This window comes from Lissotriton vulgaris, chromosome 9 (genome assembly GCF_964263255.1).
Source record: "Lissotriton vulgaris chromosome 9, aLisVul1.2, whole genome shotgun sequence".
NCBI lineage: Eukaryota > Metazoa > Chordata > Amphibia > Caudata > Salamandridae > Lissotriton > Lissotriton vulgaris.
Window position 1 is genome coordinate 178,499,185 of NC_141697.1, and position 14,484 is coordinate 178,513,668.

Genomic DNA, 14,484 nt, shown 5'->3' on the forward strand with positions numbered 1-14,484 from the left:
ATGTTTTTGGCTGAAAAGCCAAAGTGAGAGCTAAAGGTCTTTTTGCCTAGGCAGCGCATGAGCTCTGCGTAGGCGAGACCTAAAAAGGTGGCTTTCTGGACCAAGACCTACCTTTTTGCCAAAAGTGATGTAATTCCGTCCAGCGGTCTAGGCTGTAGTTGTGTCTAAAATCTCTATGGGAATTAACATGGGAAACCTACTTTATTTATTCCATCTTTTTCTTGGCCCTCGCTTGAACGATTCCAAGCACAACTAGAATTAGCGGGGCACTGTGTTTGGAGTATGTTGCCAGGATTCGTTAAACAGCGACAAAGATATAGGCAAGTCAAAAAACGCTTTTCTCTGGAAACATAGTCTTAACGATAACTACCTACTGGTGACCGCCAGTTGGTAATATACATAAATATGTATTTTAAATCAAAGTTTAAAGTCACACTGATTGGAGGATGTCATCAGTGATTTCATCATTTGTCATTTGAGATGTCATCAGTGATATCATTAATGATGTCATTGAATAGGTCATGAATGAAGTAATATGTTAGATCATAAGCAGTGCATGGTGGATGCACAATTTATTGTTAGCTCAGAAAACTATAACTGGTGAATTTCAGTGTGTTTTTTTATAATTTCACATGGTATATTTTAAGTGGGATTTTCAATTAACTATAAAATAATTTTAACCTTTGTTTTTTAACCAGTGAATTTTTGAGTTTTTTTTAACAAAGTAAAATCTTATTACCCTTCCGAACTATAAACTCACTATAACCTTTGTTTTTTCTGTGAATTTCTAGGGTTTTTTCTTTTTTTTGGCCTGTGGCAGACAAAGCCTGAATTCAAACAATATAATGGTTGTCATTTTAAATAATGCAGGTCTAATGACTTTCTGAAAGAGTACTACACAAATACATAAAACGCAGGCCTATTTGGCTTCATCAAGAGGAGACCACATCAATATACAAGGCAAGCCCATTTGCTGGTCAAGGGATCACCACATCATTATATAAAGGCAAACCTATTGGCTTAGTCTGACTGAAGCCCGTAAGGTCCGACTCAATTTTATGTAGGCCCTGACTCCATCTTAGATAATGGCTTTACTATCGTCTCAATGTTAGACAATTGAGGTCTTCATTTTCTCCGATTTTTGCAGAATCATTGCCATGTATGCCATTAGACGCAGATAATGTCTGACCTTATGTTTAAAAAATTATGAATGTTCTTAGAAACATAAGGTCAGACGTTATCTGCGTCTAATGGCATACATGACAATTCAATTATTGATATAGATCCCACACTTGATGCAACATTCGTCTGGGAAAAATGTCTACTTTTCACCATGTCAACGTTAAATAAGAACAAATGCACATATATTGCCGAAATAGTGTAGGCTGAATTGACGTCCATTTACCTTATATGTTTAGAAGGAAATGCCTAAGAAGCACACCTTGATGCATATAATCTATGTCACACATTCCTAAACTTATGTCATAAATTACAATCTCTGATAAAATGTAATATATAAGGATTGCCACTTGACCATTTGTGAGGCGAGATTCTACGCCCAGATTATCGCACAGCACACTTCGCACTTTATAAATGCTACATCTCATCTGACACCTTTGAGCCGATAAAGCGGAGCCCCGGAGGAAGACTGCTGCAACAGTGTATGTCTGCCCTTTGCAGCGAACAAGACCTCACTCCTCCGCTGATAAAGATAGCTTTTGCTAACAAACAAGATATGCAGTGCATTGCTTCTCCCTAGGAAACTCAAGACTGCAAGTTGCTCTGCTTTCTATCCTCTCTCAGAGTAGCGCATAGAAGGAGGCATTTGGGTGTTAGGTTTTAGACTACATTTTAACTATGCTAGAAATTTAAATTTTATTCTTGTTGTTTATATTGGGACTTCTTGCTGTCTTTGGTATATTTGTGTAGTTGTTTTAGATGTACTGAGAAACAGACTGCTCCTGTAGCAATAAAGACTTTTAACTTAAGCAGTGGGGTGTGATACTGCGAATAACAAAATAGGTCTGTTACCACGCTGTCTATTATCCCTTTATAGCAATTGTTAGAAACCCAAAAGCAATAACTATTTTAAAAACACAAAGTAGAGTTCTAAAGGGCTACAATTACAATTCTTTCTCATCATTGGTGCATTGAACCAGGTTCTCCCATGTCACCTGTGGATTGGACAGTACAAGTTGTAGATCAACACCAAAGTCGTAGCTTACGCAACATGTCATGGGGTGACCACATTGTTATAGAACACAAGCCTATATGCTGTGTCAAATGGTGACTGCATCAATATACAAGGCAAGGCCTATTGGCTTTGTCAAGGTAGGAGCACATCATCACACATGAAACGTCTATTGGCTCTGTCAAGGGTTGACCGCATAAATATACAAGGCAAGCCTATTTGGCTTGCCAAGGGGTTACCGCATCATTACATTACGGCAGAGTCTTTTGAAAGTTGTTACTTACCTGAAGGGGATTTTTGTGTGCTTGGTGTGGTTCTGCCCAGCGGAGATGCCGCACTTTTGCCGACCACCGCCGAGAGAACCATCTGGAGAACCTACCCGTGCCGGGACCACAAATCCCAGAGTCCCTAGCGGCACCACTAGGGGAGCGCCGCCCACGTCACGCTATTGTGCCAGGAGGCGCTCCTAAGCGAAATAGGGCTCCCGCAGCGCGGGAGTCTTTTGAAAGTTGTTACTTACCTGAAGGTGATATTCGGGTGACTGGTGTGGTTCTGCCCAGCGGAAACGCAGCACTTTCGCCGACCACTGCCGAGAGAGTCATCTGGCGACCCTCCTCGTGCCGGGACCACAAATCCAAGAGTCCGTAGCGGCATTACCGGGGGAGCGCCGCCCACGTCACGCTATTGCGCCAGGAGGCGCTCTTAAGCGAAACAGGGCTCCCGCAGCGCGGGACACGCACGGGCGCTGCCCGGGCGAAGCCCGAGCCAAGGGCGGGCACGTCCACGCCAGTCAGAGACCGGACTGGGCCATCTCCCTTTCATCTGGTAATTGCTGACCGCAATCCCTTATAGGTGAGCTAAGGATATTTTCTTTTCACACCAAATAGATTTGTATGTTAAAAGCGACTATGGGGAAGCGTGTGGGACAACCGGTATCCAACAACAAGCATTGACAGCATGTTGGAAAGAGCAGTCAGTATTGTTAGTAATGAGATTGAACTGACTGAGAGGAGTCTTTCTCTTGGCTTAGGGTTACCACGTCAAACCCTGACCTCAACAGCTGAAGTTAGTAATTCAATTGTGTGTGATTGACATTCCAACAACTGCTTGTGAGGAATCCAGAGGTGGTATCATAACCAATCCCCCTGTATCAGATACCCCAACAACCACTGTTGCACCTATTGGGTCAAAACGGAAGAGGAAGCCAGCCAAGACAGTAAGTGCTAAGAGGAAGCAACCAATCCGCCCCTGTTCTACTCGAACAACACTGAATTCTTGGATTTGTCCCTCTTCCAACCTTACAACAGTTGAGGCTCAGGTGCATGCTTCACTAATTCCTCCTATTGCTCTATTGGAACCCAGACTGAGAATGATCAGTTTTTTACTATTAGTAATGGCAGTAGTAGTAGCGAAGTGGCCATGAGTTATGTTATGGATACCATTACTGATCGTGTTAAGTGTGTTCTTGACAGTTTTCTTTCATCTATGAGGGATCGCCTGCCTGTTGTGTCTTCTGTTTTGCCTGTGCCCCAACTTATGATTCCCAATATTGTCTCTAGAGTAGACCCTAATGCGTCTGAATCTATTGCAGTAGGAAAGCCAACCATGCTAAATTTGCCCCCTAATAACACCTGTACTCGCCAACAGAGCTCAAACGACCTAACTAATTTGAATTCAGGCGCCAATGATTGTGTTATGTGTAACAAAATTTGCTCGTGTTTTGAAATTGGGGGTATTAGAAGGTCAAATAGGAATACAGTGCGGGATGATATAAACACAACCAATGATGGAAACCTGATAAGCACCACATTATCTACCAGCAATCCTTCTGCTGTTCCACTTAATAGTAATGGTGTGGATGACACACCACAAGAGGGTGCTACTGATTCTATTTGTCCGTCATGTTCCGGGGGTAACCGGGAGGTGTTAAACCTACCCTCTTAGGCGTGTCCCTATGTTGTAGTTTTAGCAGGTGTCCCCCCTTTAAGATCTGATCAGACAGAATCTTGGGAGCAACTACGTTGTAAGAGTGTGGACTGGCTGTCCAAACATAAAAGATTTAGGCCATCACTGATTGAGAACATCATCATGGTACGTAGAGTGGGATGGCTTGGCATATCCCCAAAATCCATCAAGGGGGACTGTATAGCCATCAATTTTCGCAGGCTGTCTGTGGCAAAAGCTATACTATCGCCACAGATGGAGGGGGCTGATCTCATCACTAGCATTTGGGCCTTGCCATTGGGCTACTTTTATAAATCCACACCAGAGGCATCCCGCTCCAACACGCCTTATCCCCTCCCAACCCTCAATAGATTCATACCCCTATCAGGTTTGGATTGCCAGGATTGACTGTCTACTCCATCGACGAATCAAGTATTAACTGAGGCAGCAGAATTAGTATCCCCTCGAACTTGTTCCCAGCCCTGTAAACCTGACATTCCGACCACAAGGAATGAAGACGCGTCACTTAAAATATTGAGCTGGAATGTTGTGGGTTTGGCATCTAAATTAAATTTACCAGACTGGCAGGAGTTAATCAACAGTCAAGATATTGTAATGCTCCAAGAGACTTGGGCAACCCGGGAGCTGTTTATGGAGGGGTTTGAATGTTTTAATACCTTATCCCCTATCCCTGAATCAGGAAGGCCTGCTGGCGGCCTCTCAACATGGATTAACATTAGGGTAGGTGGTCATGCTAGAGCTCTGTGTACTAATAGTGATACATTTCAGGCTACCATTTATACACGGGGGACCTCACTTTATTTGATTAACTTTTATAATGATGATTTTAAAACTGTCCCTAATATGAACTTTGAGTTGTTTAAATGTATTTCAAAATTACAATTTGTTAATTGCGACACCAAAGCCAAGGGTATATGTCTAGGTGGTGACTTTAATGTTAACCCCTTCGGTGCTCATGGCGAGCTCAGCTCGTCATGGCATATACCTCTCAGGTGCTCATGACGAGCTGAGCTCATCATGACCACACCCGTTTTTATTGTGGCCCAGCACAGGAGAAGGATATCATCAGCAGCGATGGGGTTAAAATTCCAAAGGGTATTTACTCAGCCATCCAATCTATTCATACGGGTCTGTTGAGCCACAGAAAAGACTAGCTAGTGAATCTTCTAAGCTCCAATAACTTTCTAAATGCTATGGAGTTTGCAGCTGTGCCCTCTAGGGATGGTCGCATAGAACCTACCTATAGAGGAAGGGGCTCAGCTTCTACCATTGACTATATTTTCATAACTGCCTGTTTAGAAAATGATGTGTTAAAGGCAGAGGTAATCCCCACAGTTCAGGGGGGGCACAATCCGATTATTATGACCCTGAGCTTTACACACAGACCAACTTATGACCATGCGCACAGTGCTAGTGATTTTACACCCACAACTGATAACCTTCGACTGGTGTGACGTGGCATAGATAATAGGGTAGTATTTGAAAGGATGGCAAGATCTTACCTTGATTTGATCGACACTTGTCTGACATTTAGAGAGTGTAACCCGGAGGTAGTTGGTGCCTACTCAGAGCTTTGCATTGGCATTAAATTCTTATTGTCTAAGCCCAACAAGAAAACTAACTTAGACCCAGGTTGGTTTAATGCTGATTGCTCTGCAGCTAATAGAGCCCTTCGGAGGGCGCTTGCAAGCAAACCTAGAGATAGCTCTCTTGTTACATCGCTTAGGATAAGTTACAAGAGAGCTATTACAGCCAGAAAAGAGGAGATTATTAAAGACCACTGGGACAATCTAGTTCGGGCAAAAAGTCTAAAAAATGGCAAGAATTTTTGGCAGACCGTTAAAGGCATGAGATCTCTGGGAAACCCAGTGTCGTCAATTAGTTGCAATATCTCTAGTGAGTCCAGGGAGGCTCACTTTTGTAAGATCTATGCTGCCCCAGTCCTCTGTCAAGCTATTGAGGATAACACTCCAATCACTGGGATCTGGATTGAATTATCTGAAGTTGAGGAGGCAATTACTCAGAGTCTGGGATGTAAAGCCCCCTGGCCTGATGGCCTCCCCATTGATCTTATTAAAAGTTACCACGACTTTGGGCGCCATTACTTTTAAATGTTTTTAATAACCTAACTGACTCCCCTATACCCCAAACTTGGTCCTCCAGTATCATAGTACCAATTTTTAAGAAGGGGGACCGGTCGAATCCAAGTTGCTACAGGCTGATCTCCCTGATCGACAATACCCTGAAAATTTTAGGAATAGTACTATACAATAGGATCAAGTCGTGGGCCGCAGAATGCCAGGTTTTACCTACATGTCAGTTGGGGTTCAGGAGTAAAGTTGGCACGGTAAAACAATGCCTTAACCTCAATCTGATCATCAGCAAATATATTATAGCCATTAGACCAGCTGTATACCTGGCATTTATGGATTTTAAGTCGGCCTTCAACTTTATTAATAGATCCCGGCTGTGGTCAACTCTTCTAAATTATGGACTGGAGAAGTCACTGTTCTCTTTTTTAGCATATCTACGTAAAGATCTACATGCCAGGGTACGCATTAGCAGGGACGGTGAGGTCTCCAAAGCCATTGAAGTTGGCAGGGGAGTCAGGCAGGGTTGTGTCCTGGCCCCCCTCCTATTTATTTTATATATGAACGATCTAAACAAGTCTTTTGTGACTCTAACCCAGGATGTCCCATTTATTAATGGTAACAAAATACCTGCATTGTTATATGCTGTTGATGCAGTATTGATGGGGCGCACTCCGAAAGGTTTACGCGTTCTGGTTCATGGCTTTGTAGAGTTCATGGCAGCCCTAGACTTATGCACCAATTTTAAAAAATCCTTCTTGATGACGTGTGGGTCTAAGAAGCATTTTAACTCATTAATAGTTTTAAATTCAAATCAATTAATGAGCACTCGCACTTTCCCATACCTTGGTTTGGTATTCCCATCCAATGGATTTTGGAACGACCTTGTGGCCTATTGATGGAAGTTTACAAATTCTATTAATACCATACTTGGGCTTCCTAAGCCAAGGAATGCTGAGGTGGTGCCCTCCACCGTTAAGATCTACAGACTTCAATGTATACCAGTTGCAACCTATGGTGCGGAATTCTGGGGACACTCGACCAGTGTTTGCATCCAGGGTGAAGAGAACAGATTTTGTCATAAAATCCTGGGTGCACCCATCTCCTCATCCAAGTATGTAGCCATAGTGAACTTAACCTCCAATATATAGAAGATTATGTTAAGGCTCGCCCAACTTTATTTTGGTTGAGAGTTTGTAAAAATCCTGCAGCATTGTTGACAAGAGAGATAATTTTAGATTGTTTGAAATGTGACAAGGGGATGGACATACCATGGTTGGCCGCAGTTCACAAAAGTTTAGCTAGTGTGAACCTGGAATGTGTATTCCTAAATCCCATTAGTAGCAAATTCATTCAAAAGACACAGTACACACTGTATAAAAAAGCAAGACTAGCCACCGAATGTAAAAAAACCTCAGTGGCCAGATACATGCAAATTGAGACTGCACCCCCAACGGTACCTAGATATCTGTTAAAACCAGTTGGCTGCTGGGAAAGGGGCCTTCTCTTTCGGCTAAGGACTGACACTATGAAATATCTGTTGTCATTTCCTGCGGGTTTTATTACCAACCTTGATCTCCTACCCTGTCCCTGTAATAACCGACACAAACAATCAATGCTGCACTTTTTATCCTTTTGTTCTTATTATTTACTTCTTACCAAAAGATTTTTGATTCCTTATTATAAAGTCTTACACGTAATCGATTATAAGGCAGCTTACGGGATGGTGCTGGCTCTAAATACCAATGAACTCATCTTTCGGGTTGGATCTTTTTTGAAAGCGGCGGTGCATACCCGTAACTCTATGCACCCCAGCTAAATCATATGTATTCCATCTCATGTTTTTTTAAGTTGAATGTTTTTTATAGATTGTCTAACTATGAATTATGTACTGTACTACTGGAGGCCCATATTGATCCTAATGAATGTTTTTTTAACTTGTACTTTTATGGATATGTTGTTTTTATCCGAATAAAGTTCATATTGATTGATTGATTGAAAGGCATAGCTATTAGCTTTGTCAAGGAGGGATTGTACATCCTATAAGACAAGCCTATTGGCTATAAGACAAGCCTATTGGCTTTGTCAAGGGCTCACCACATAACATCAATACATAAAATAAAACCTACTGGCCCTATCAAAAACAATAGACTTTGTCAAAGTCTTTCTTCTACACTCTTTAAGCAACATCATGTAGTCATAACACCATCCACAAAGGTGCCCCTGCAATCCCAGCTGAAGAGCAAAAGCTCCAGCTCTGTGAATGCTTTGAAACACTATGAACATTTCCTAGGGTCACGTCATATACACCCCAGGAGAAACAGGATCACTTTTGATAATTGATTTCAGGGGGCTTCTGCACGCCTTGCAGCCCCAACAACATGTTCGTAACATGTTAGTGGTGCTACTGCCTAGACTGAAGCACCACAATGCAGGACAAAATATGTAAATTAGCACATGAAGGGCATTATGGGGAACTTCTGGCCAGGAGCACAAAACAGTAAATAAGCAGCTCCGGCCCCACATTTATTATTCATTTTTTTTGGCTTCACAATGAACTTTTAAAAAAAAATGTGGGGGGTGTTCCAGTGCTACCCAAGACATCCACAGCCTTGATTTTTATTAGGGAACTGGGAGGGGGGGGCAAGGCCACAAGTGGCCCTGCTGCCACCCCTCAAGGAGTGACTGTTCAGGCTGCATGGGAGTCAGGTACATCCACTTTGTGCTCCCGCTATTGGGAGCAGTGTTTTGTCTTTGCTCCTGCCGTCAGGAACAAAACACTTTTTGCCAACCTGGCCTGCGGGGTTGTGCCGGCCACAGATTGCCCTGCCTACAGTAACACTACTAGTGGATACATTGCAAAATACCAACATTATTATTCATGAAATACTATACATCGAGATAGCTCTATCAAATTTGTAAAATGGCTTCTTCCTCACTGGAACTTATCTTACCATTTTGAATTATTATTTTTGTCATCTTAAATGAACTTAGTTTAGGCCTTTAAGTTCTTTATTACTTAAATAGTTTGCCGTTTGGTTGTACTGTAGTTACACATAATTCCTCACACATTTGCTTCTGCCATTGCCCAAACATCCAGTTTGTTACAAAGACGGATTGGCCCAAACAACCTTAGCAGTTACTTACTGATTCTGCAACCCTTTAAGAAACAGGTCTGTTTTATCCATTAATGACGTAGAGCAACAAAATCTCTACAATTGAGGAGTCTCTTTTCTGCCAGTCATCGATGAACAAACATTCTATCAACTATCTTTACTGCATCCGTCTGAAAAGAAGGGTCTTTGATATAACTGGATATGGTCTCAAAGATTTAAAAAAAATATTCCTTACCACTTACTTCTATTCTGAATACTTTCTTTTTGTAACTCCCTCTCGATATATACCTTCGCCAGAGAGATCTAAAGACCGAGGTAATCTGGGATCTTAGACGGTGAACAACCGTTACAACGAAACTTTTACAACGCACTACCATTACAACGCAGGCATTACAATGCAAACCATTACAACGCATTGCGCTGGGGGGGGCGCTCTAGGATAGGGAATATGTTTAATTTTCTATCCAACACCTTCCCTAGTGTCCACGGGGACTGGAGTTGGAATAGAAAATTAAACTTTTCACTATACAGCACCTCTAAGCGCTATGCGTTGTAATGGATTGCGATGTAAAAACCGCGTTGTAAAGGCATGCATGGTAAAAGAATGCGTTGTAACGTCATACATCCATCTTAGACTGGTGATGGGAAGAAGGAAATTATAAGACACTACACATTGATATGACCTACACATCTCAGTGCCTGAAAGTGTGCTAGGCAACTGTACGTTCTAGAGAACTTCGCGATTCTGAAGGATTTTTTAATTTGCGTTAAGTTCCAGTAATTATTAGAGACTGTACAATTGAAGCTCTGCAGTTTTAAGTAAAGCCAGGAACAAAGATGCCACTTAAACGTAACAAATGTCCCCTCTATAGTGACAGTATTGTTTAGCATATGTATATGAAAAACCTAGAATAGACAGCCCAGTTTAGTTTATGTTGGATGTTTATTTCTATGCCTGTACTGACATGTCAAATCAGCCGCCTGCTGCATTAAACCTACAGTTTTAATAATAATTAGATACAGTGAAGAGTAAAGCGGCGGGGGAGTATGACAACACATCAGGATTGAATATCAGGAGAGGTGTCACTGGTTTGTCTCAATAAGTTGACACCAACATTTGTTTGGAAAATAGGTATTAAAAACTAATTTTCCTTTTTTTTTTATTGCGCGCTACTTGAATGTCATTTTTTTCATTTTTGGATCTTACTATGTACAACAACAGATTGATACTTTAAAAAATAGTTTAATTGGCCGATTCAATATATTTGAGAAGTGTCCACAAACAATTAACAATCGTTGCAAAGACAAAAGAAAACATTTCATTGGTGGCAGCTGTTGCAGTTCCTAGTCGAGAAGATTTTAAAAAGTAATTCTCGGTCTCAAAAAATCATGTTCCCTTACCTGTTGTAAAATTGTATACCGCTCACGGAAAAGCTCAGCTTTGTCTTTAGCCGTACCAAACAAATGTGGCACCGGGTGGCTGGTCATTGCCAAACTGAAAAACATGAAACATTGTCTCACTGAGAGATTCAGTGTAAGCATAATACTCCATAACACTAGTCAAACATTTCCTATTGGAACTATACAAAGATCAGTGCACATGAAAGCAGAGAGCAGAAAAAAAACATTCTTAATAAAAATATCTAAGAATTAGGGCCTTCAGTGATTTGTCAACACCGTTGATATAGAGGGAGAAGTAGGGTACCAACACGCACCCCTGCCTCACCCTTCTTCTGATATCAAAGGGTGGATTTAGTTCTCATTTGGATCTAAAAAGCACATTGGGTGTTAGGTTTCTATATAAATTGGCCAACAATGCAACAATATCCTTTGGTTTCCCCATGTTGTCCATACACTCCCACAATCTTCTATGATTAACTAAATCGAAAGCACAGCAAAGGTCGAGAAAGCATATTTATAATGCTTCCTCAGTGGCCTGGCAATACTTACTCATTAGAAGGCCCAGGTTAAGTGACTGCTCAACCGTACCCAGATCTTTCCTGAATGCATATTGGGCACTTGAATGGACTTTATTTTCCTGTGCCCATGAGTTAGAAATGGGATCTCTTTTTGGCTGAGGCTTGCGCCAAGGCCAGGCAGAGACCACCACTCTAGTTAGGGCAAGGGAGTTACACTCCAAAGATAACCCCTGCTCACCCCCTTGATAGCATGCCACGAGCAATAAGGCTTATCCCGGAGGCAATGTGTAAAGCATTTGCGCATGCACCCACCAGCAACAACATCCCAGGTCCCCCACAAAAGGAACTCGACACAAGGTTATATCAAAAATAGCCTTTGTATTCTCAAAACACATTAGAATAGTAAACACATTATGTACACTGTTGAAACTGGCACGGGGCAATATTTACAAGGGATTATTTACACATGACAGGGCCACGTGGGCCACTGTCAGAATTATCACAGAGTGAACTTGGTAAAGAAATAGTAAAAGAATATATATGAACTTAGAACACAGCCAGTAATCACTGGCAGACACTAAACTCAGCGTCAACCTGTAATATAAATCATAACAGACTCAGTACCCCACAAGTCTAAATACATTAGACTCTAACCTCCTAAGTAAAAATTACACTAGGGGCGTAAATCACACAGGGAAGTATAATCTCCCTAACACAAACCAAGATAGGTAAAACAACCTCATAATCATAAACCATATTTTAGAGGCATTAGAATAGGGTGCGCAAAACATACTATACACACTACATTTCCTAGCACCCAAAACATAGTTAGCACACCAATCACATAAGGGCCTGGTGTCCTATCAAGGTAACCATCCCCCTGGCCAACTGGCCATCTCAGAAAGGGGGCTCAAGTGCCCTAAGTCCCAAAGTCAGGGCTGCTGTCTAAGTAGCGAAGGTCCAGGGTGTGCCACTGTGCAAAACCTAAACGTTGCAGCTGCCCACTACTTGCTGGGCAGCTGAGAACAATAACATCGAGGCATAAACGATGCTGCTGGCACTATTTGCTGCGCAGATGGGGAAGGCTGGCACCTCTGTTCCTCTCAGGGACTCTCACAAGACTGTGTCTAAACGGTGCAGCTGCCCACTACTTGCTGGGCCGCTGGAAAAGTTAGCAAATGCGGCAGGGGCTCTCACTGGCCCTCAGAACGAATGTGCCACATGTTGAAGCCCTCTAGGCTCTGAAATCAATTATGCCCCAGGGAGCACACTGGCTCCTTAAACAATGAGGCCTCTCAAGGGGAAGAACTGGCCCTCCCCGATCGGCTTAGTTGCCGGTTTCGAAGTACCGACGGACAGAGCGGTGCTTCCCCTTTTTCCTGAGCCGTGGCCAGGTGGGGTGAGGTCCATACCTCTTACAAGTATGAAATACTGTACAAGAGGGAACAGAACACCTAGCAATATCAGGTGATCTCTGTATCTTATCTTTTGATTTTGAGCACTTATTTGTATTCACTATCACGTAGTTTGCAGTAGCTGTTAGTCAAAAAGGTCCTGAAGAAAGCAATGACGAAGTTGTCACGAGATTGCTGAAACAGGTCGACCACATAGTAAATTTGCACAGTCTACATACTTGAGACTGTCAATAATGACTACTTTTTAATAGTGGGAGGTTGGGTAACACCTGAATAAAGTTATGAGTACCCCCCTACCCTATTTTAATATCACCTATTCTTCTTATTTTTTTACTTATTTTTTCACTTGTTTGAGCACTGCAACATCAATCCCCTAGCTTTGACATCAGAATCCTCACAACTTGAGTAGCAAGATCACCTTAGACCTTACTGACCGGCGGTGGAGTTCCTCTCTACACCTGGACCCCCGACTGTGATAGTTGTATGGCTATTCCAGTGGTGGTCTTGACGGAATCCCAAATGATAAAGGGCGGTTCCGAGTGGTGACTGATGGGCATCCCTCTATGACCATCTCGGGGATGACCATGGTTAGATACACATAGTTTGAGGTTGTCTTATGGTACCCCTTTAGGTTACAACTGAGCGTAGTTTAATGCTAGACCCTCTGATACACAGGTTGTTATAACCCTGAATAATAAAGCCTGGGCCCCCCAGGGCCCGGGACCACAAGTATGGCCAATTGTGGGAGCCATCAGGCCTCTAAGGACAACCAGGCCCCCAAACGTGGAGCGCACTGCCTCTGGGTGTACAAGGGCCCCCGGGACCTCAGGACCCCCACGGGGCCCTGGAAACAAAAGATGGCCATCGGTGGAGCCATTCAGGCTCGGGAAATACTGGGCAACGTTTGGAGCCATCTGGCTCTTGAAATAAAAACGCCCCCTGTTGGAGCGGCCCACTGGGCACAAGGGCCGCTCTGACTCTCTGCCCTCTTCGGTGGAGCGAGCCCTCTATCAGGGGGGGACCACTCGGGAAAGGATGCAGCCATCCACCCCCCCACCCCACCCCCCCCCCTTCCCAGCCCTCACCCTCAGTCACCGGGGCTCCTGTGCAGGAGGGGGGGGGGACTCCTCGTCTGTCGGCTCCGGTCTCCTCTTCACCTGCGGCGGCGCTTGCTGGGGTCTCTCTCCTCACGAGAGCCCCGCCTTTACAGTGCCAGTCTTCACCCGGTCCCCCATCTTGTGACCGGGACTCAGGATGTGGAGCCCTCAAGGCTCTGGGCTAACTCTTCGTTCGGGGCTCCCCCCAGCTCAGGGGAGCCCCACAACACGTGCGCTGCTTCCTGCTTCCCTTCCGGGGGCGGCCACGGGGCTTCCTTTTAAAACTGGCAGTCCTGCTCGCCGTCAGGCACTACGGTGCCTGACTTACTGTTTTGCCGCGGGCTGCGGCGGTGAAACGCGGGGTGGGCACCAGCTCGGGATTAGAATACAGAATGCAGGCAAAGTCACTGGGTGGGCACCTGCGCACTAAAACAATTAAATAAGCGGGGTGGCACACTTAATTAAGTATGAAAAAGCGGCCAGAATGTAGGATGGGCACCTGCTTAACAACAATAAAAATAAGCGGGGTGGGCACCCGCAGTTAAGCAATTTCGGGGGAATCCCTACGCTGGGGATTTCCTCAGGGCAAAGGGCAGCTCAGTGCTGCCAAGCTCCAGGGCTCCTGTTGGAGCGAAATCTGAGCGCTCCCAAGGCACACAAAGGTAGCATCAATTCGTGGGGCAAAGAAAAG

General features: G+C 43.7%; 1 protein-coding gene across 1 annotated transcript in view; it reads right to left on the reverse strand.

Annotated features, from left to right (window-relative positions):
- POLE2 (DNA polymerase epsilon 2, accessory subunit) overlaps window positions 1-14,484 on the reverse strand; it is a 404,236-nt gene that overhangs the window by 253,559 nt on the left and 136,193 nt on the right. The window contains exon 5 of the mRNA XM_086936593.1: window positions 10,764-10,857. Within this exon, the coding sequence (XP_086792719.1) occupies window positions 10,764-10,857 (94 nt within the window). The remainder of the gene's footprint in view (window positions 1-10,763; window positions 10,858-14,484) is intronic.